Source organism: Giraffa tippelskirchi, chromosome 7 (genome assembly GCF_054371585.1).
Source record: "Giraffa tippelskirchi isolate mGirTip1 chromosome 7, T2T-mGirTip1v1.2.pri, whole genome shotgun sequence".
In the NCBI taxonomy this organism is placed as follows: domain Eukaryota; kingdom Metazoa; phylum Chordata; class Mammalia; order Artiodactyla; family Giraffidae; genus Giraffa; species Giraffa tippelskirchi.
The window spans coordinates 142,788,471-142,813,400 of record NC_137281.1 but is presented as its reverse complement, the minus strand read 5'-3'; the positions used below and the strand labels follow the sequence as shown (position 1 = coordinate 142,813,400).

General features: G+C 38.3%; 1 protein-coding gene across 8 annotated transcripts in view; it reads right to left on the bottom strand.

Annotated features, from left to right (window-relative positions):
- The window catches only part of PCNX1 (pecanex 1), a 175,377-nt gene that overhangs the window by 14,887 nt on the left and 135,560 nt on the right, over positions 1 to 24,930 (bottom strand). For all 8 annotated transcript variants that reach the window (XM_081508889.1, XM_081508892.1, XM_081508893.1 and 5 more), the window contains 4 exons: positions 21,343 to 21,596; positions 19,467 to 19,697; positions 2,331 to 2,431; positions 1,433 to 1,583 (listed from right to left, as the gene is read on the bottom strand). In XM_081508889.1, coding sequence (XP_081365015.1) covers positions 1,433 to 1,583; positions 2,331 to 2,431; positions 19,467 to 19,697; positions 21,343 to 21,596 — 737 coding nt within the window. The remainder of the gene's footprint in view (positions 1 to 1,432; positions 1,584 to 2,330; positions 2,432 to 19,466; positions 19,698 to 21,342; positions 21,597 to 24,930) is intronic.

Genomic DNA, 24,930 nt, shown 5'->3' with positions numbered 1-24,930 from the left:
GGCTAATGATGACAGTGAGCTGTACTCGACTGTGTTGGGCCTGATTATAAGGTAGAGAACCATTGTCACAGGCTAAAAACACATGTAAGGAAATGGACTGGAAGTAGCAGGCAAGAGCACTTGTAGGGAGAGACAAGGATCAGAAAATACAGAGTCTGTGCCTCAGTTTCCTCTCTGCCAGATGGAGATAAAATACCTGTCATGATGTTTAGAATTAAAGATGTCTGTCAGGAGCTGTTAGACAATTATGCTACATAAAAGAGTATTTCATACGTAGCAGAAACACAACACCTTCTGAGAAATTGTTAAGTTCTAAAAACATTTTAATATGAAATCATTATCTTTTTCTTTAAAATACACTGAATGTTGTCTTGAAACTTTAAAACCAGTCTGATGATGGACAATTGTGTTGCTGTTGTTCAGTCGCTAAGTGGTGTCTGACTCTTTGTGACCCCATGGACTGCAGCACACCAGGCCTCCCTGTCCCTCGCCATCTCCTGGAGTTTGCCCAAGTTCATGGCCATTGAGTAGGTCATGCTATCCAACCATCTCATCCTCTGCCGCCCTCTTCTCCTTGATCCCAAATATTTTTTTTCCCCATCATCCTCAAAACAGTATTCTTTTCACAGAACATTTCAAATAACTATAGTCTTGATTGGTAATGCTTAATAATAATACAGGTGTTAACTCCATTCCATGAGACCCTGGTGGAATCACTGGAAGAGCAGCCCACCTTTAGCTGGCAGTGAGGGACCCCCACGTCCGAGCACAGCAGTTGCCTTTAATGAGGACTGTCACGTGCTCTCCATCTTCAAGCCTCATCACAGCTGTCATGTGGGGCCATAAGGGCAGCAAGGGCCAGAACCTAATTTCAAAATATATTCTTAAAGGGGCCCAGGGCTTTAGATTTGCATTTGGGGGTCTTATTTTCACTTTATTACCTTACTCAGATTATTTAATTAAGGCTGATTCTGTCCTAATCATCATTTATTCTATAAAACATGGTAAATGAAGCTCATAGTTAAATAATAGCAACACTTGTAAGACCCTGAGATGTTGTTACATTGCACTGGGAATCACCTAACATTTACCCACAGAACAGGCATGAATTACAGTCACCTGACAACAGGCATGAATTACAATCACCTGAAGTCAAAGCAACCATTACAGGCGCCCAAGGCTTTTATTTTCAGTTTGTCACTGCTTGTATTTTTCTTCAAGTTCATGCCCAGGTCACTCTCTACTATTACTATTCAAATTCACTGTTACAAACACAGTTTCAGGCTTCAAGATTTAATATCACGTCATGAATCATGTTTTTCTTTGTCTCAAATCAGACTATTTTTCAAAAGGATCCTAAGGAACATAATTTGGGAGTCAAGTGAAGAAGTAACATTAAAACCAGCAATGTATAGAAAGTCCCTCCTCTTACCTGATGAAGTTTAATGGACATACGAATTCCAGGGACTACTACTTTCCTCAGCAGTTCCATGTCAGCAAAGATCCATTCGTCCCGAATTGAAGAAATACGGAAATCTCCCTTAAATAGGGCATGCAATCCATAGAGGAATGACTCTAAATTACTGTTAAGATTGGAGATAAAAGTTTACATATTTTGACAAAGGTCTTCCATTACACTGATTCTAACATCTGGTTATGCATCAGAATCATCTGGGAGTGTTCTGAAGATACAGACGTCAAGAACTAATGTCAGCACCCCTGAATCAGAATCACAAGGGTCAAGGCTATTTGCCCTGGACCTTTGTTTATGAACCACTGTAACAGTGAGTCCCCGAACATAATCAGAAGGTAAAGACTCTGTAACTTGAAAGTAAGGAAGGCCTAATGGAAAACATGAAGTAATCAGACAAGAAGCATTACATGGCATTTCTTAATTCTAATTCAGCTGGGTGTTCACAACAAGAAATTCAGTTTACATTTAGAGTCCCCAAATCTAATGTATCATTATATTAAGAATATAAATGCTCTGAGCAACGATTGAAAGAAGAAAAATAAAAATAAAAGGAGGTGAACTGTTAGAAAAATAGATGTATGTGGGAAGACACCAATCATACGTTATTAGTTATTTTTTTAAATATCTTAAATTATTAAATTCTCATTATCTGTAGCTGCCCACACACGTGTGAATTTTAAAAGTTAGTTCTTTTAACCACTTAGAATTCCACTGTGTTACATACTAAAAAGATCTATACAATATCTGAAGAAACATTTGTAATAAATTAACATAGAATGCTTCCATTAAAAACCATTTCAGATTTTAATTATAGAGCTTCCCAGTCTATTTTTGAAAACAGCAATGCCTTCCTTACCTGGACATATGGTGTGATGCAGTTCCCAAAGCTCTCCGTCCCAGAACACAGAGTCCATAACAAAGAGTCACCAGAGATGAATCTTTGTCCACATCCAGTGGCTTTAAACAAAAAAAAGAAAGAAAGAAAGAAAACAAGCAACAGAGTGAAGGGGGTTGAAAGTCACAAATTTCCACTTATAAAATGAGTAAGTCATGGGGATGTAATGTATAGCATGGTTGACTCCAGTTTAGTAATACTGTACTGCATATTTGACAGTTACTTACAGAGTAGATCTTGTGAGTTCTCATCACAAGGAAAAAATAATTCTGTAACTGTATGATGAAGGATGTTAACTACAGCTATTGTGGTGATCATTTTTCAATATATACAAATATCAAATCATTATGCTGCATACCTGAAACTAATTAATGTGGTATATTAACTACACCTCAATAAAAAAGAACGAAAGAATGTTACTAATCAGAATGGTGTATGAGTATTTAACAAATCAGAAGAATCTATTTAAAAAAATCAGAGAGGATAAGGAACTCAACTAGTATATACTTACTATCTCCTCAAATATAAGTTCTAATGAAAAGAAACAGCATAAAATGAAGTATGAATGTGTATAAGGAGGTTCTTTGGAATCTTTAAATAAAACTAATGCTTTATAATAACAGTGGAACAAACTAAAAAAACCTGGCTGTATTAGAGTGTTAGGATCTTAGCTAAATATCTCAAAGTACTTGCTGATATACATCATTACTGATACTGCCCTCTCCTGAAATATTCTGTTTATTAATTAGTTACTTCTGGACTTAACCTGGCAAGCATCAGTGACAACAGCATTAGCCTATCAGTGACTATAACCACACTAAAGAAAATTAAATTGATGTCTATAGAATATTGCTTTCCTTCAACCTTTTAATTCTTTCAACAACTGTATACCTTTATCATTGACTATTAAATATATATTATATATAAATATATATAATATATATAATTATATATATATATGTATACACACACAAACAAAATGGTATACCTTATATAATACTAAAGAGAATCTTGGTAGCATCTCAATTACTGAGAAACAATCGAATGCAGCAGTTCTCAAAGTGTAATCCTGGGACACAACAAGAGCATCACCTGGGAACTTACTAGAAATGCAAATTCTAGAGCCATTTCAGACCTGTGAAGTCAAGTTACGGAGGTGGGGTCCACCTATCACACTCCCGTCACATCCTAATGTATGCTAACACTGAAGAATCATGGATCTAGTCTTTCAATGAGCTTACTTATTCTATATTTTCCAACGAGAGAGATATATATTTATCTGATTTTATAAACCATTAACATAAACAGAAAAGGGCAGCTAAGATACTAGCTTAATATAGACTGTTTAATGAATTACTGGGTAATTTAGCTAATTTTAACTGTGAAGGAGATCCTATGTTTCTCTCTTTTCTGTTTCCCTCTCTCCCCGACCCAGTCAACTCTATATGCTGAAAATGTACTGCTTCTGTTATAGCGAAAAAAATCTTTTTTTAATTTAGTTCAGGCTTCTGCAACTGGTCATGACACAGTAATAAAGACACTGGTGCTAAAGCTGAAGCTCCAACACTTGGGCCACCTGACGTGAAGCGCCAACTCACTGAAAAAGATCCTGGGAGAACAAGATGGTGGAGGAGCAGGTGGACGTGGAGTACCTCTCTCTCCACGATACATCAGGAATACACCTTCAGACACAGAAGTGCATGCAGAACGCCAGCTGAGAGCGGACAGGAGTACCTGACCAGTGGGAAAGTACATATAGAACCACGCAAAACTCAGTAGGACAAAGGAACTAGGGAAAAGTGGAATGTTAGTAGGACTGGACCTGCCCTTGGTGGGTGGGGGAAGTGAAGCAGGGGTCCGATCCCCACGTTGGGGCAATTCTCTGAGTCAGAGGAGAAACATTCAAGGCTGAGAGTGAAACAGCTGATCTGCAACAGCCTAAATAGGAATCACACAGTCCTTGCCACAGCCATACATATCCCGGACAGGAACGCTGGTCCCCTGGAAGGCGTAGTGGCTGGGAGCTGGAGTTCAGGGATTGTGTAGCAATCCTAGGGCGAGGGTTGCTGTTGACTGCGGAGAGACGGATCGAGGGGATGTGAGGGAGGAGATGGTGGTGGGAAATGTCTGTGGAGAAAAGTCGGGCAGCCATGGAAGCAAGGCGATACTGCTGAGTCACGCGTAGGGGGTGGAGCCACCACCATAGCCTCTCTCTCCCCACACCGTCAGCAGCGGCAGCTGAACAGCAGCTGAACAATAGAGAGGCTGGCCCATCAAACACCAGACGCACTTAACTAATGAGCAGGACCCCACCCAGGGTGCCCCTTTAAGTGCCTGATGTGCCGATCTACAGAGTAGGACCCCAGCCAGGGGTCCCCTCTATGTGCCTGATGCACTGAACAACAGAGAAGGACCCGAGGCGAGGGAGCTAAGTGCCTGAATGGGCAGAGCTATGGAGAAAGGCTGGCCAAAGAGGCCTGATCGACAGCTAAAAGAGGCTCCGAAAAAAGACTCTGATAGACCCATAACTCCTGCAGTGGAGGCAGTCCGTGTCCCTGCACACTTGGGGCCGCCCGGGTCCCCACAAACCAAGCAGCTGTGCCACCTTCACACTCAACTCTCACTGGGGCAGAGCTGCCACAGGCAAAAAAAAGTCTTGCATCTATGCCTGCAGGGTTGCTTCGATTGTGTCCAACTCTTTGCAACCCTGTAGGCTGTGGCTTGCCAGGCTTCTCTGTCAGGGAGAAGGGTTCTCCAGGCAAGAATACTGGAGCATACTGGACAATACTGGTTGCCATACCCTTCTAGAGCCCTATATTTCCTGCTGCCCTAGCCGCTAACTCCCGAGTACCTGGTGCTGCCAGAACCCCTGTGACCCAAGCAGCTGTACCGCCCCCACACCTGGCCCTCACAGGAGCAAACTCAAGTCCTCCAGGGCAGCCTCAGGAGCAAGCCCCAGTGGACGACCCACAGGTAGAGGTGGAAATAAAACCACAATTGAAATCCAGGAGCAGTGTGGCTAAGGAAGAAGACCCAAAACCTTCCCACCAGCTGTACAAGCTGCAGATTAAATCCACACGATCAACTAGGCAGACTCTGTTGTCTATGGAATACATAAAAGGTCATTGAGAGCTCCCACAAAAGAAAATGCACTAGTTCTGATAGTTGTGGACACTGGAGGCAAGAACACACAGGAGTAGGACCAGATTAGAATTTGAGCTGCCCCCACAGCAGGTCCAGTGTTGGAGAGCATCCTAGGGAGGTAAGGTGGACTGTGACTCCCAGCAAGGGTAAGGACTCTTGACAGCAGTGATTCAAGAAAAACATTATTCGTATGTTTTGACTTGTTCTGTAGATTCTTTTGGATTTTTTTTTCTTTTTTTCTCCCCCTCTGTTGTAGTTGTCGATTTTATTGGCACTATGAAATCCAATTAGGCTTTTGAGCTTTTTTTTTTCCTCAGTCACATTTTTTATTGTTGTTCTAAACCTCTGCCTCTATGTTGGGCTTTTGCAGTTCTGTGGGGTTTTCCTTTTTTTCCTTTCTCTGTTTCTAATTTTAATTTTTTAAACCTATAATTATTTGTTCTACATTTACTCCTTTGTTTGCTTCTCCTACTGTTCTTTTCCCCTTGCAGTTAATCTTTAACATATATAAATCTTCTTTATCTACCTCTTTTAACTTTGCATATCTATGCTTTCTTTCTTCTCTATTCTTTCTTCTCAACATATTTGTTAGTTTTATGTTCACTGCTTGATTCCCCAATTGGCACCTTGCTTTAGTTTTGTTTTCTAGTTTGTGCTTTAGTTAGTTTTGTTCTGGTAGATACAACTCTTAGTTTCCTTTGTTTGCCAGGTCAATCTATTGTTACTTTATTTTTGTTGGACTGTTTTGATTTTGCTTACGGGTGTATACGTATATGTGTATATTCAGTCACACTTTTTATTGTTATAAACTTCTACCTCTATGTTGGGCTTTTGCAGTTCTGTGGAGTTTTCTTTTTCTCCCCTCTTTTTTATAATTTTAATTTTTTAAAACCTATTATATGTTTTCTATATTTATTCCATTGTTTGCCTTTGCTACTGGTCTTTTCCCCTTGCAGATAATCTTTAATATAAATCTTTCATATAAGTCTTCTTCATCTACCTCTATTTAACTTTGCATATCTATTCTTTTTCTTACTTTCCTTTCCTCTCAACATATTTGATTTCCTTTGTTCGCCAGATCAATCTACTGTACTTTATATTTATTGGACTGTTTTGACTTTGCTCATGAGTGTCTATGTGTATATTACATTATTTTAATTATTATTTGCCTAATTTTGTAACTACCATTTGTCTGGGGTTCATCTTTGGTTTCTCGTTTTTTGGATATTTGGTTTAATCTCACTTAATGCCATAAAAAACCACTTGTGGAATCCTCCTTCCTGATCAGAGATCAAGCCCTGAGCCTTTGGAGTGGGAGCACTGACTCCAAGACCCTAGACTGCCAGAGAACTAACCCTACAGAGTATCAAATAGTGAGAACTCACACAAACGAAACCATCTGAATAAAGACCCAGCATCACCCAACTACCAGTAGCACCCTGTGCAGGACACCTCATCTAAACAACAAACAAAACAAAAATACAAATAAAATCATCAGCAGAGAGGATTACCACCTCACTCAGCCTTGCCCATCAGAGGAAAAACAAACAAACAACGATCTCACCCTATACGAAGCTTACACATATCACTGGACCAACCTTAGGAGGGCAGAAACCAAAAGGAAGAAAGAATTCAACCTTCTTCAAGGAAAGAATTCAACTTTTCTTGAAGGAAGCCTGGAAAAGGAGAGCTCAAATACAATAAGTTAAAAAAAAAAATAATGAAAAGGCAGAGAAATACGACACAATGAAGGAACAAACTAGAAACACAGAAGTCCAAATAAATGAAGAGGAAATAGGCAAACTGCCTGAACAAGAATTCAGAATAACGATAGTAAAGATGGTCAAAAACCTTGAAAACAAAATGGAGAAAATGCAAGAATCAATTAACAAAGACCTAGAAGAATTAAGGAATAAACATACAAAGACAAACAACACAATTACTGAAATTAAAAATACTCTAGAAGGAATCAATAGCAGAATATCTGAGGCAGAAGAACAAAATCAGTGAGCTGGAAGATAAAATGGTGGAAATAACTTCCAAAGAGCAGAATAAAGTAAAAAGAATGAAAAGAACTGAGGATAGTCTCAGAGACCTCTGGGATGGTAACAAATGCACCAACATTCAAATTATAGGGGTCCCAGAAGAGGAAGAGAAAAAGAAATGTATGAGAAAATTTATGAAGAGATTATAGTTGAAAAATTCCCCAACATGGAAAAGGAAATAGTCAATCAAGTCCAAGAGGTACAAAGAGTCCCATACAGGATAAACCCAAGGAGAAACACACCAAGACACACACTAATCAAACTAACAAAGACTAAACACAAAGAAAGAATTAAAAGCAGCAAGGGAGAAGCAACAAGTAACATACAAGGGAAACCCCGTACAGCTGATCTTTCAGCAGAAACTCTGCAGGCCAGAGAGAATGGCAGGATGTAAAGTACTGAAAGGGAAAAATCTACAACCAAGATTACTGTACTCGGCAACGATCTCATTCAAAATTGATGGAGAAATAAAAAGCTTTTCGGACAAGCAAAAGTTAAGAGAATTCAGTACCATCAAACTAGCTTTACAACAAATGTTAAAGGGACTTATATAGCCAAGAAATACAAGAGAAGAAAAAAGATCTACAAAATCAACCCCAAACAACTAAAAAAACGACAATAGGAACATATATATCAATAATTACTTTAAATGTAAATAGATTAAATGCTCCAACCAAAAGACATAGACTGGCTGAATGGATTCAAAAACAAGACCCATATATATGCTGTCTTCAAGGAACCCACTTCAGAGCTAAAGACACATATAGACTGAAAGTTAGAGGATAATATTCCATGCAAATGGGAAGCAAAAGCTGGAGTAGCAATCCTCATATCAGACAAAATAGACCTTAAAATAAAGATTACAAGAGATAAGGCAGGATACTACATGATGATCAAGGGATCAATCCATGGGGAAGATATAACAATTGTAACTATCTATGCACCCAACATAGGAGCACCCCAATACATAAGACAAACACTAACAGACATAAAAGGAGAAACTGACAGTAACACAGTAATAGTAAGAGACTTTAACACCCCACTCACACCAATGGACAGATCACCAAAAGAGAAAATTAATAAGAAACACAAGTCTTAAATGACACATCAGATGAGAAGGATCTCATTGATATCTTCAGGACATTCCATCCAAATGCAGAAAAATACATCATCTTCTCAAGAGCACATGGAACATTCACCAGGATAGACCACATCTTGGGTCACAAATCAAACCTCAGTAAATTTAAGAAAATTGAAATCCTATCAAGCATCTTCTCTGACCACAATGCTATGAGACTAGATATCAATTACAAGAAAAAAAACTAAGAAATACAAACACATGGAGATTAAATAACACGTTTCTAAATAACCAACAGGTTACTGAAAAAAATCAAAAGGGATATCAAAATATTTCTAGAAACAAATGACAATGAAAACATGACAACTCAAAACCTATGGGATGCAGCAAAAGCAGTTAGTTCTAAGAGGGAAGTTTATAGCAATACAATCCTACCTCAAGAAGTAAGAAAAACATCAAATAGACAACCTAACTTTACACCTAAAACAACTGGAAAAAGAACAAAAAAACCCCAAAATTAGTAGAAGGAAAGATATCATAAAGATCCAAGCAGAAATAGATGAAAAGAAATGAAAGAAACAATAGTATAGATTAATAAAGCTAAAAGCTGATTCTTTGAGAAGATAAACAATTGACAAAAATTTAGCCAGACTCATCAAGAAAAAAAGACAAGAATCACATCAACAAAATTAGAAATGAAAAATGAGGTTACAACAGACAGTGCAGAAATACAAAGGATTATAAGAGACTATTATGAACAACTATATGGCAATAAAATAGATAATCTGGAAGATATGGACAGATTCTTAGAAAAGCTCAATCTTTCAAAACTGAACCAGGAAGAAATAGATATTATGAACAACCCAGTTACAAGCACTGAAATTGAAGCTGTGATCAAAAATCTCCCAAAAAACAAAAGCCCAGGAACAGGTAGCTTCACAGGGGAATTCTATCAAACATTTAGAGAAAAGCTAATGCCTATCCTTCTAAAACTCTTTCCAAAATATCACAGAGGAAGGAATACTTCCAAATCCTGATACCAAAACCAGACAAAGACAACACACAAAAAGAAAACTACAGGCCAGTATCACTGATGAACACAGATGCAAAAATCCTCAACAAAATTTTAGCAAACAGAATTCAGCAACATTATCCAAATGCTCATACACCATGATCAAGTTGGGTTTATTCCAGGGATGCAAGGAATTCTTCAATATACACAAATCAATCAATGGGATACACCATATTAACAAATTGAAAGATGAAAACCATATGATATTCTCAATAGATGCAGAAAAAGCCTTTGACAAAATTCAGCACCCATTTACGATTAAAACTCTTCAAAAAATGGGCACAGAAGGAACCTACCTCAACACAGTAAAGGCCATATATGATAAACCTACAGCAAATATTATTCTCAATGGTGAAACACTGAAAGCATTTCCCCTAGGGTCAGGAACAAGACAAGGGTGTTCACTTTTGCCACTATTATTCAACATAGCTTGAGAAGTCCCAGCTACAGCAATCAGACAAGAAAAATAAATAAAAGGAATCCAGTCAGAAAAGAAGTAAAGCTCTCATTGTTGGCAGATGACATGATACTGTACACAGAAAACCCTAAAGATAGTATCAGAAAATTACTAGAGCCAATCAGTGAATTTAGCAAAGTTGCAGGATACAAAATCAATACATAGAAATCACTTGCATTTCTATATACTAACAATGAAAAATCAGAAAGAGAAATTAAGGAATCAATCCCATTCACCATTGCAACAACAAAAAAATTAAATATCTAGGAATAAACTTACCAAAGGAGACAAAAGAACTATACATAGAAAATTATAAGACAATAATGGAAGAAATCAAAGATGACATAAACAGATGGAGAGATATTCCATGTTCCTGGGTAGAAAGAATCAATATAGTGAAAATGACTATACTACCAAACGCAATCTACAGATTCAGTGTGATCCCTATCAAATTACCAAAGGCATTTGTCAAAGAACTAGAACAAAAAATCTCACCATTCATATGGAAACACAAAAGACCCCGAATAGCCAAAGCAGTCTTGATAAAGAAGAATGGAGCTGGAGGAATCAACCTTCCTGACTTCAGATTATACTACAAAGCTGCAGACATCAAGACAGTATGGTACTGGCACAAAAACAGAAATATAGATCAATGAAATAAGGTAGAAAGCCCAGAAATAAACCCATGCAACTATGGGTATCTTATTTTTGACAAAGGAGGCAAGAATATACAATGGGGCAAAGACAGCCTCTTCAATAAATGGTGCTGGGAAAACTGGACAGCTACATGTAAAAGAATGAAACTAGAACACTTCCTAACACCATATACAAAGATAAACTTAAAATGGATTAAAAGACCTAAATGTAAGACCAGAAACTATAAAACTCTTAGAGGAAAACACAGGCAGAACACTTGATGACATAAATCAAAGCAAGATCCTCTATGACTCACCTCCTAGAGAAAAGAAATAAAAACAAAAGTAAACAAGTGGGACCTGATTAAACTTAAACAAGCTTTTGTACAGCAAAGGACTATAAGCAAGGTGAAAAGACAACCCTCAGAATGGGAGAAAATAATAGCAAATGAAACAACTGACAAAGGATTAATTCCCAAAATATACAAGCAGCTCATACAACTCAATACCAGAAAAACAAACAACGCAATCCAAAAGTGGGAAAAAGACGTTAACAGACATTTCTCCAAAGAAGACATACAGATGGTGACTAACACACACATGAAATGGCCATCATCAAAAAGTCTACAAACAATAAATGCTGGAGAAGATGTGGAGAAAAGGAATGCTCTTGCACTGCTGGTAGGAAGGTAAATTGATATAGTCACTATGGAAGACAGTATAGAGATTCCTCAAAAAACTAGGAATAAAACCACCATATGACCCAGCAATCCCACTCCTAGGCATATACCCTGAGGAAATCAAAATTGAAAAACACACATGTATACCATTGTTCATTGCAGCACTATTTACAATAGCTAGAACATGGAAGCAACCTAGATGTCCATCGACAGATGAATGGATAAAGAAGCTGTGGTACATATACACAATGGAATATTACTCAGCCATAAAAAGGAATGCATTTGAGTCAGTTCTAATGAAGTGGATGAACCTAGAACCTACTATACAGAGTGAAGTAAGTCAGAAAGAGAAAGGTAAATATCGTACTCTAACACATATATACAGAATCTAGAAAAATGGTACTGAAGAATTTATTTACAGGGCAACAATGGAGAAATAGACAGAGAACAGACTTACAGACATGGGGAGAGGGGAGGAGAGGGCAAGACACATGGAACACGAGTAACATGGAAACTCACACTGCCATGTGTGAGACAGACAGCCAACAGGAGTGTGCTGTGTGGCTCAGGAAACTCAAACAGGGGCTCTGTATCAACCTAGAGGGGTGAGACAGGGAGAGAGATGGGAGGGAGGTTCAAAAGGAAGGGGATATACGTATACCTATGGCTGACTCATGTTGAGGTTTGACAGAAAACAAAATTCTGTAAAGCAATTATCCTTCAATAAAAAATAAATAACTTAAAAAAAAAAAAAAGATCCCAAAGCTGGGAAAGATTGAAGGCAATAGGAGAAAGGGGCAGGAGAGGATGAGATGGTTAGATAGCATCACCGACTCAATGGACATGAATTTTAGCAAACTCCAGGAGACAGTGGAGGACAGAGGAGACAGGCGTGCTGGAGTCCATGGCGCTGCAAAGAGTCGGACAGGACTTAGCAACTGAACAACAACACTCCTGCACCTGAAATGACTAAGAAAAGAATATATTGAAACACTGGATACTAATCTCTGGGAAACGGGAAACAAATGAGGTAGCCCTATAAGAGTTTCCAGGCCATAGTATAAGGAAGAGGAACGCAGGAGCCTAGCGATCTATGGGTTGAGAAGACAGCTGGGAGTATGGGAAGGTCAAGGTGGCTAGAGTTTTGCAGGGCACAGTGCCAAGGAGGATAGAGCTACACCAAGATCAAGCTCTGGAGACCTGCAGAACGCCCCTTGTGAATTCAGCACATTACTGACCAGCACATGAGCCAAGGCCCAAGGCCAAGAAAAAAACAACAGAAAAATGCAGAAAGAATGGAAAGTTCTATGATTGGCTACACTGCTCAAAAGAATACTGTCTCAGTAATGGGAAAAAAATATAGCCCCAGACTAAAGGCTGCTTTGGTCCCTTCTAAGAAAGCTTAAAAGTAAACCCTGAAAAGATCAAATTGTCCCCAAGGAATTTAATTGTCACAGAACAAAGTTCAAAAATATTTATAGGAGGCTTCCCTGGTGGTCCAATGGTTGAGAATCCGCCTGCCAACGCAGAGGACATGAGTTTGATCCCTGGTCTGGGGAGAGCCCACATGTTGTGGGGCAACTAAGCCTGTGAGCCACAACTGAGCCGGCGTGCCCTAGAGTTGCAACAACTGAACCTCTGTACTCTAGTCTGTGCTCTGCAACAAAAGAAGGCACCTCAATGAGAAACCTGTGCACTATAACTAGAGAGTAGCCTCCACTTGCCACAATTAGAGAAAGCCCATGTGCAGCAATGAAGACCCAATGCCACCAAATAAATTTTTAAAGATTAAAAAAATTATATTTAGGGACTTCCCTGGTGGCCCAGAGGTTAAGACCTTGCCTTCTAATGCAGGGGGTCAGGGTTCAATCCCTGGTCAGAGAGCTAAGATCTCACATGCCTTATAGCCAAAAAACTAAAACATAAGCAATATTGTAACAAGTTCAATAAAGACTTTAAAAATGGTCTACATTTAAAAAAGAAAATTAAAGAAAAAATATTTATAGGAATACAAAAATATCCAGCCTCATCAAGGAGAAAGTCACAAAGTCTAGCACTCAATCAAAAATTGTCAGGCACGCAAAAGTAGCGGGAAAATAGAAACCAAAATTAGAAAAATAATCAATCAGTCAATCAAAATTGACCCAGAAATGATACAGATGTTAGAATTAGTCAACAAGGATATTGAAAGAGTTACTATTCCATACATTCAAAAAGACAGGGAAAGACAGGATGCTAAGTAGAGACATGGAGGTCTATATAAGACACAAATTAAACCTCAGGAGATTAAAAAAAAAAATGCACTGAGAATAGAAAAAATACACTGGATGAGAGTAATGATAGTAATGCAGAAGAAAAAAATAAATGATCTAAAAATATATCAACAGAAATTACACAAAATTAAACAGAGACAAAGACTGAAAAAAAAAATCACAGAGCATCAGCGAGTCATAGAACAACTTTAGGCAGCCTAATATAAATGTAATTGGAGTCCCCCCACAAAGCGAAGGAGGAAAATAGAAAAATATTTTGAGAAAACAATCACTGAAATATTCCCAAATCTGATGAAAATGATACACATCTAGGGATTCAAGCAGCTCAATGAATTCCAAGAACAAGAAACATGAAGAAAACAGCATAAACTGCTTAAACCAGTGATGAAGAGAAAAAACCTTAAAATGCGCCAGTGGGGGAAAAAAAAAACCATATTATTACGTGACACATACAAGTATATGTTGTTTTATTGCACTTTGCTTTATTGTGCTTTGCAGATACTATATAGTTTTTTAATCTGAAGGTTTGTGACAACCTTGTTTCAAGCAAGTGTATTGGCACCATTTTTTCCAACAGCACTTGCTCACTTTACGTCCCTGGGTCACATTTTGGTAATTCTCAAAATATTTCAAACCATCCACCAGCAAAAAGATTATGACTTGCTGAAGGATCAGATGATGACTACCATTTTTTTAAGCAATAAAGCATTTTTAAATTAAGTAATGTATATCATTACATTTTTTACATAACGTAATCACACACTTGATATGTTGTTGTTCAGTCGCCCAGTTGTGTCCAACTCTTTGTGACCCCTTGGACTGAAGCATGCCAGGTCTCCCTGTCCCTCACCATCTCCTGAAGTTTGCCCAAGTTCACGTGCATTGCATTGGTGATTCCATCCAGCCATCTCATCCTCTGACCACCCTCTTCTTCTGCTCTCAATCTTTCCCAGCATCAGGGACTTTTCCAATGAGTTGGCCGTTTGCATCATATGTCCAAGATTCTAGTCATCTGATGCAAATAGCCTAAAAGGGCACTTAGTAAAATGTAAACATAATATTTACAACTGTTTGGGAAACCAAACAATTTGTGTGACTTGCTTTGCTGTGACATTTGCTTCACTGTGGTTGTCTGGAATGAAACCTGCAATATATCTGAGGTGCGCCTTTATTATTTGTACAGAACAGCAAAGATAAGAATGACTACAGACATCTCATCAGAAACAATGCAAGCCAGAGGAAGTGTAGCCACGTTGCTAATGTACTCAAAGGAAAAAAAAAAATTGGTTCAACCATAGTAGCTCTATTTTGTTATGCTGGAGAAGGCATGTGTCTTATATCCTCAACTGAATTAGAAATTCTCAGACTGGTTGCTAACACTAACAAAGGTGAAAGAAAATTATGGTCACTTAAGAAGCAGGAAGCAAAGTCAAGCTGAGAAGAATCCTTGCAGTCTAGTGTTCCAGGTGGTTTTAATGCAGTTAATCTAGGGCCACACTTACAAAAAACATTATTTCAAGCTCTTTAGAAAACAGGTACAGCTATTGTATGAAAGATTATTTCCTCCAAGAATACAGATAATGAGAGAAGGTAGAAAGAATGAGTTTTTATTTTTGTACAACATGCAACTTAGAAAACTATCTTGGAAGGAAACTATGGGGGGAAAATGTCTGAAGGCAACTTTATTAACATTCAAGTGAGGGTACAACAATCTAGAGTCAGCAAATCTTTCTGCTTTAATTAACTTCCCTGGGAAGAGGCTCTTCCGGGAATGGTGATTCAGAAAACAAAATGCATGGTTCTAAGGAGGCAGGGATAATCTTGTTCAACTTAAAAAAACTGGAGCATGAAGGAATTATCTTTCCTGATAATTTTCTCCTAAAGAGGACTACAAGAGTCGACTATAAGCCATAATGACCCAGGGATAGAAAGCTCTCAGAAGAGACTGGGGATACCCAAGTTTGGAGGTAAACCTTTTGAATATGACTTATTAGCAATTAAGAGAATGACTTCCTTGAGCTATTATATATCCATGACCTCAGTAATAATCGCTAAGAGATTATGTATTCCTTAAATTTAGAAAGAATGGAGCCTATTTCTGAGTGGGAAGACAATGAGCTCCTAGCCCAGGTGACCACAGTTAAACAAAAGTAACCAATATAGTCTAAGCCAGAGAAAGGCTATTTGAATAATATGATCACTCCCTGTCCCCTGTTGCCCCAAGAAATAAGTCCAAGGATCTGAGAGTAGCATGCAAAGCATTTTACGTATATTTCATTTATGAAAAACAAAAAACAAACTGCGTGTTATGTGTTTAAAAGAAGAGATGGTAAGCTTTGAGGTCCTCTATTTCCAGACATTGTCCACTGACCCTTTTTCTGAGCTCTCATGAGGTTACTTTATTCTATTCCTTACTTCTTCTTTAAAAATATGCGACTCTGCTCAGTATCTACTATGCATCCAATATAAAAGCTCAAAGGTCAGTGTTCGGAGGGGAATTATAGGATGCTCCCTTTCTTACTGATGAAGTCAAGAGAAACGGGCTGATACGATGGGGTGCCTTACTCTAATTGAGTAGCTGTAAAAGAAGGACTAAACAAGGCATTACACTTAAAGTTCGTCAGTGTGTACATCCCAGACCACAATAAAGGCATTGGTTGTCAAACTGGCTCCCTATGCTCCATGATACAGAATAATCCTGTACATAGAATACCAATGGTTCAAATACACAAGACTTTTGCTTGGGAAGCAATAGTGATAGAGGAGTTAGCTTTTGGAATCACAGGCCTTGGTACTGTGGTTATGGTACATGGGGTCTAATCAGAAGGAGCAACACTGCCACAAGAGCCATGAGACCTAGCAGGAAAACAGTAGCTGGAGAAGTCTACAACTCACCTTTCCTTTAGGATAAGACAAGTTGTTCTAAAGTGTGGATTAGGAACCACCTGAATTACAATCACCCAGCATGATACAGATTTTGGGTTCCCAGCTTAGACTTACAGAATCAGAATCTCACAGGCAAGGCCCAGGAACCTGTGTTTTTACTCATTCCTACATCATTTTTATCCATGTTAACATTTTAAAGTCAATAATCAAGATGAATACTGCCCAGTATGGTAGTTACTACCCTATATGAGTTATTAAATTTAAATCAATTAAAATTAAATAAAACTTAAAAAATTCATTTCCTTAGTCATACTGACTACATTTCAAGTGTCTCATAATCCACCATATGTGGGGGGTTTAGTAGTTACAAAACTGGAACAACACAGAATGTTCCCATCATTGCAGAAGCTTCTATTAGCACTGGTCTAGACTTTGGATTTGGGACAAAGATATTAAATTATCCATAAGTCTCGTACGTGTGTTTGGGGACTTGGGGCTGGAGGTGCTCCAAAATGCAGTCTTTAAGAATGTTCTACATGTAATCTACAGCGTATATGTATGTGCGTGAACAGGTAGAGGTGGTGCTATTTAGACAGTGAGACTGTGACACTGCAGGTGAAAGAATGAGGGAGGCTTCTCTTTCTAATCTGCTTTAATAGAGTTGGTTTGGCCCAACCATTATGAACCACACAGGTCCTCTTATGCAGAAAGTTTGAAAGAAGAAAATCTAGAAAAACTGATATAATAACAAATAGAGGTATTCTTTCCTCTTTGGAAAAACAGACTCAGAGAAGTATAAACGAAACAAAGAAACCCCTACCTTTGCTCTTTGGGAAGAGCTATACTCTATCCATTTCATGCAAAGACAGGCTCGATAAAGGACAGAAATGGTATGGACCTAACAGACGCAGAAGATATTAAGAAGAGGTGGCAAGAATACACAGAAGAACTGTACAAAAAAGATCTTCACGACCCAGATAATCACGATGGTGTGATCACTCACCTAGAGCCAGACATCCTGGAATGTGAAGTCAAGTGGGCCTTAGAAAGCATCACTATGAACAAAGCTAGTGGAGGTGATGGGAATTCCAGTTGAGCTATTTCAAATCCTCAAAGGTGATGCTGTGAAAGTGCTGCACTCGATATGCCAGCAAATCTGGAAAACTCAGCAGTGGCCACAGGACTGGAAAAGGTCAGTCTTCGTTCCAATCCCAAAGAAAGGCAATGCCAAAGAATGCTCACACTACCGCACAATTGCACTCATCTCACATGCTAGTAAAGTAATGCTCAAAATTCCCCAAGCCAGGCTTCAGCAATACATGAACCGTGAACTTCCAGATGTTCAAGCTGGTTTTAGAAAAGGCAGAGGAACCAGAGATCAAATTGCCAATATCCGCTGGATCATGGAAAAAGCAAGAGAGTTCCAGAAAAACATCTATTTCTGCTTTATTGACTATGCCAAAGCCTTTGACTGTGTGGATCACAATAAACTGTGGAAAATTCTGAAAGAGATGGGAATACCAGACCATCTGACCTGTCTCTTGAGAAACCTGTATGCAGGTCAGGAAGCAACAGTTAGAACTGGACATGGAACAACAGACTGGTTCCAAATAGGAAAAGGAGTCCGTCAAGGCTGTATATTGTCACCCTGCTTATTTAACTTATATGCAGAGTACATCATGAGAAACGCTGGGCTGGAAGAAACACAAGCTGGAATCAAGATTGCCAGGAGAAATATCAATAACCTCAGATATGCAGATGACACCACCCTTATGGCAGAAAGTGAAGAAGAACTAAAGAGCCTCTTGATGAAGGTGAAAGAGGAGAGTGAAAAAGTTGGCTTAAAGCTCAACGTTCAGAAAACTAAGATCATGGCATCTGGTCCCATCACTTCATGGGAAATAGATGGGGAAACAGTGGAAACAGTGTCAGACTTTATTATTTTGGGCTCCAAAATCACTGCTGATGGTGATTACAGCCATGAAATTAAAAGACGCTTACTCCTTGGAAGGAAGGTTATGGACAATCTAGATAGCATATTTAAAAGCAGAGACATTACTTTGCCAACAAAAGTCCGTCTAGTCAAGGGTATGGTTTTTCCAGTGGTCATGTATGGATGTGAGAGTTGGATGGTGAAGAAAGCTGAGCGCCGCAGAATTGATGCTTTTGAACTGTGGTGTTGGAGAAGACTCTTGAGAGTCCCTTGGACTGCAAGGAGATCCAATCAATCCATCCTAAAAGAGATCAATCCTGGGTGTTCATTGGAAGGTCTGATGTTGAAGCTGAAACTCCAATACTTTGGCCACCTCATGCGAAGGGTTGACTCATTGGAAAAGACCCTAATGCTGGGTAGGATTGGGGGCGGGAGGAGAAGGGGACGACAGAGGATGAGATGGTTGGATGGCATAACCGACTCGATGGACATGGGTTTGGGTAGACTGCGGGAGTTGGTGATGGACAGAGAGGCCTGACGTGCTGTGATTCATGGGGTCGCAAAGAGTAGGACACAACTGAGAGACTGAACTGAACTGAACTGATACTCTATCCAGCTGAGGTAAAACACCCACCTTTGCTCTTCGGGAAGAGCAGTACTCTGTCCAGCTGAGGTAAATCACCCACCTTTGCTCTTCGGGAAGAGCAGTACTCTGTCCAGCTGAGGTAGATCACCCACCTTTGCTCTTCGGGAAGAGCAGTACTCTGTCCAGCTGAGGTAGATCACCCACCTTTGCTCTTCGGGAAGAGCAGTACTCTGTCCAGCTGAGGTAGATCACCCACCTTTGCTCTTCGGGAAGAGCAGTACTCTGTCCAGCTGAGGTAGATCACCCACCTTTGCTCTTCGGGAAGAGCAGTACTCTATCCAGCTGAGGTAAATCACACAGAAACTCTCCCTGGATATGCCTGCCAGTCGATGGTCATAGTCTTCATCAATGTTTGGATTAAATGTTGGATCCACATCAACATAATTTCGATCTGCACACAGACGCAGTCCTTCCTGCATTGTCTCATTAGCTAGCCATTCCTCTAGTTTAGAAGAGGTTGTAACATAATAAATGATACCCTAATGAGAAAAAAGATAAAAAACCTCAGGCTAAATCACAATCTGAATTAACACCAATATCTCATTAAATTAATTGTTTATACTGATAATATGAATCAAAGTGACATTAGTTTACTAACTTTAAAATATTCTAAAAACAATTCCCATCTACTGAATTTATGATCTTTCAAGAGAGGTGAAAAACCTTTATTGTGGTGCATTTATTTTGAGAAATTTCTCAGAGAACTATTAAGCTATCCTGTGATCCTACATTAAGTTATAAAAATATAACAAATAAATAAAGCAAAAGAAACACATATTTAGAGATAGGAAATGCTACACACACATACACGTTATTAATAAAAAATGTTGTAAAGTCAATCTCTTTAACTTCCTGAGGTTGGGTTTAACCAAACATTAATTAAACAGAAGACTCAGGCTTCAACCCAACCAATCAACACAAATAAGGTGGTACACAGAAGTAATAACACATGAATCATGAAAATTTAGCATATGTTTTCCTTTTGAAAATGTTGGCTTTGCCTATAAACCTCTAGCGATAACCATGTTGTATATCTGCAAAATCTTTAGAAAAAAAACAGAATACCTGTGCAGTAAAAAGCTAACCTTGCTCAGAGAGGTTTGGCCTTTGCACTTGGGTTCTGGAAGTTCAACTCTAATCCCTTGCAATGTCCTGCCTGATAAGAGAGTATTTATTTACCTGGAGGCTTAGAACCATGAGCTCTAGAGAATCTGGAGAGTAAGGCTGGTCATGTGGATGGTCGAGCAAGTCTAAATGGTTGTGTGTCGATACAAACTCTGCACACTGAGGCTCAGGTGAGCGTCTTTGGCTGGCAACAGTCTGAAGGTATTGCCTCAGTTGTTTCTGGGAGGAATAAACATTGTCTGCCCAAGTCCACTGGGAGAGGACAACTGCAAGTTCACGCCTTAGGGTCTCTAGACTTTGCCCTATGTGCTTCTTTCCTGGGCAGACTTGACTCTGTATCCTTCCACTGTAATACATTCTAACTACGAGGATAATGGCTTTGCTGAGTTCTAAGGGTCCTTCTAGCATATTAATGAACTTGACTGTGGTCTCAGAGACCCTGAAATTGCAGTTGGTGTCAAACGTGATGGTGTTTCAGGGGACCTCCCAAATCATACAATACTTTCATTCAGATTTCTGAAAGCAATGGTTAACAGCAAGGGCTAAAGAGTCAGTCAAACCTGGGTTTTAAATTCCTGATTTCACTTGCTAGTTAGAGGATTGTGACCAAGTTAACTTTTGATCCTTAACTTGTTTATTTGTAGAACAGGAATGTAATATTCCTTTAGAGAATTAGCTAAGATATACATAGGTGTATATAGACATGCATGCATGTGTGTGTGTATTCTTTAATATAGTGCCTAAAAGAGATGTTCACAGATAATAGTTTTTATTAATAATATTAATGAACAAATGTAATAAAGTTTCACTAAAAAAAGAAACCACAAGATCTTCATAGGTATAATTTACTAACTCTATTGGATACTAGAAAATTTCTATCACTATGAAAAAGCAAAGCACAAGTTAAAACAGCAACAGTAAATATATACATATATATATTAAAAAAAAAAAAAAAAGAGCCTCTGACACCAGAAGCTCTAAAGAGGCACATACCCTTACCTTGACATAGTAAGTGGTGAGTACTTTCCGAAGATCAAAGACTTGAAGCATAGAAGCAGCACTATTGTCAGTGATGCTATAACCCTCCAGAATGTACTTGGTGACTATCACTTCCCAAGCTAGCCAGCGCTGGCTAAACGCAGCGTTAAATGAAAGCACATGAGGAATATGGCCAGGTTCACAACAGCAAAATCCTTCATCTTCCTCAACACCTTCAGTAATGGCCTCCACTTCCCGTTGTTGACAGTAAGTACCTTAGAGAGACAGAGAAAGAGAGAAAGCTCTTACAGCAAATGGGTACACCATGGACTGGAAAGAAGACTGCTTCAAAGATATGAGACACTTTAAATAAAAACACATTTAGTTTATAGCAGTTGAGAATATGTGTTGGATCCACTTTAGACTGTGCATTAACAAACTGCAGGACACTCCTGGAGAGAGGCATAGTACACATTTCATCTTCTGCAGAATCAGAATGTGTACCAGCACATTCGGGTCTGAGAATATGTGAAATAAAAACAGAAAGTCAGATTAAATAAAGAATTAGAGCCACAGCCATCTATGCCAACAAAGTATCATCCATCACGTTAATGTTAATTTTTATTTTGTTCTGTGGTCTTGCTTTCCTTTAATCTGCAAATTCCTTACATTATACAAGGACTACAGAGTGATTATGGGTAATTTTAAAGCTATATATTAAAGTTGAGAAGTGAGTGAAGTTGCTCAGTTGTGTCTGACTCTTTGGGACCCCATGAACTGTAGCCTACCAGGTTCCTCCGTCCATGGGATTTTCCAGGCAAGAAGGAAATGGCAACCTCCTGGAGTGGGTTGCCATTTCCTTCTCCAGGACATATTAAAGTTACATTACAACAAAAATAAGTGGGATGTTATAATACATTTTTTATTTTAAACAGAACATATACAACATGCATATTTGAAAAACTGCTCTGAGAGAAAAAGATGTCATGAAATTTAGCCCCATTGGTGATGGTGGTGTGGTGGTGTATGATGAATGATAAGACTAAAGAGGTAAGCTTGGCCAAGCTAATGAGCTATATTGTTTAGTACTCCAGAGCCTTTGACAATTTTACTATTTCATTTCTTGTTTAATTACGTTGACGAGCACTTCCAAAACAGTGCTACACAGTGGTGACAAGAAAAATTATCTTGAAGCTGACACTGACACAAACAGAAATGCATGCTGTGGCTAATCATTACACATGACTACAGACACATACATACATTTTTTAAAGAATAAGGATGTATGTAATTTTATAAAGTATTTTTTTAACCAATAATGAAAATGAAATTTAATCAACTTGCTTTTAATACTTAATTTAAAAAATGAAAAATGGCTGAATTGGTGAGAGATACCCAAAAATTAAGGTACTACTGGTTTGTACTCTGGGCTCTGAGGATTTTTGATTCTATAGTCATAAAACTACAGTTACAATTACTTTTTAAGCCAGCTCAGTCATATTTCAACATCAGCATTACATTGGTTTTATATAAAAAGAGCCTTGAGAAATTTTCCTTCCTTTATCTATATGAGACTAGAGAGGGCAGAAGAATTATTCAATTTCTAGAAGAAACTTCCTGAGGCTGGGTTTTCAAAACTGTGGCATGAAGTAGGGTCTATTCCTTACATTTTATATGTTATTACTTCATTTTATGTCATCTTTCTACAAAGTCAGTTAAAGGTTTTTCAGTAAAGGAAATAACGTAAAGAGAGCTATATTTTGTGCAGATGACTCTGTTAGTAGTATACAGAAAGGAGATGGGGCAGGAGGGAATTTACAGATTTTGACATTTTCTCAGGAGAGACAGAATGAGGTTCATGTTCATAGTAGCAGAATAAATAGAATAACTGAATTAATTGTGGGGTGTTTTTACTCTTACAAACCTCAAGAACATTTTCTACCCTGACATGCCTGAGTCATACATTTCACTTGAAAATGAAGTCAACAATAAGCATAGGAATATTAATAACTGAAGAAGAATTGAAACTTGAAATTCTAAAGGAACTATTACTGATTGTTTCCTGGATTAGCTGGATCTTTCGGTCACTTCATAGTGAATATAACGGGTAAAAAAAACAAAAAGTAAAACTAACATGAAAACCAGTCATGTTAAAATAAATTTGAGTAAAAACTGAAAGGAATCCAATCAGCATAAAAATTTTTGACCTATAAAGTCTGACCTGGAAAACTGTATTTGGTAGAAGTAACATTTAAAAACAAAAGTACCATTTACAAACTTGGCAGAAGCTACAACCAGAAAAAAGTTTTAGAAAAATATTTATTTATTGACTGTGTCAATTCTCAGCTGCTATATGCAGGATCTCTCGCTGCAGCATGTGGGTTTCTCCCGTTGCGGCAGGTGGTAAGCTAAGCTGTCCCTCGGCATGTAGGATCTCAGTTCTCTGGCCAAGAATCCAACCTGCATCCCCTGCATTGCTAGGTGGAGTCTTAACCACTAGACCATCAGGGAAATCCCAGAAAACTTTGATAGATGAAAAACATGATTGGTAACTCAAATATTAGACATAAAATTTACATGGAAAAGAATCTTGAGGATGTCAGTAAAATAAAAATGGAAATGAAAAATATGAAGGCCTATAAACAACTGATTAAGAAAGTTTAGTTAAATGTCACTTAAAATTTAGTATCCACTAAGACAGACAATAACATCAAGGGAATTAAATTGGCTTAATGGAATATAAATCAGAAAACACATCAAAAGGATCAGCAGATCCAAATATCTGCCTGGCAAAAGACTGACAACACTCTTAATTAATATTTCGAGGGTTAGGAAGTATATAGATGGAACAGGGTCTAACACTGTGAAGAAAAGAAAATAACCAAAGATCACAACAGCATTTGAGCAAGAATATAATAATTCCTCATCAAAATTCTGGAATGAAGAGAAAGGAGAAAAAGCTATTGTTTAGATTATTTAATCATTTTATGAAAGGAAGTAATTCTGCATCTTATGCTATCTGCTGTGAGAGGTGCTGGATATACAATGACAAATGAAGCAGATAGGATTCCTGTCCTTGACGAGTTTATAATCTACAGCAAAGGTTTACAAAATACAGCCCTGGGCCAAATTCAAGCTAACAGTGGTTTTGGTATTTTTAAAAGGTTGTTTAACAGAAAAATCAAAGAACATGCTACAGAGAATGTGCATGGTTACAAAAGCCTACACTATTAACTATCTTGGCTCTTTTCAGAAGAAGTCTGCCAACCCCTGGGCTACAGAAGAAATAAACTAAAAACAAATAAACACAAACCAATATAAAATTATAATTCTAACAGTTATTCTAATTATTAAAGATAATTAAGGAACTAGAGGTGGAAGATTGGTGGGAGGAAAGGAGATGGCTGGTACTTTCTGGGCAAAAGGAGAGTGATAAGAAGGGCTTAGTAAAGAACTCAGCATAGCTAGGGCACTGAAGGAAGGCCAGTGTGGCTAGAGTGGATGAGAAGGGTGCTAATAAAGTAAGCTGGAGAAACTGGCAGAGGACAGATCTTGCTGTAGGACATGTTAAGGAGTTTGAATTCTACTTTAAATGCAATAAAAAAACCA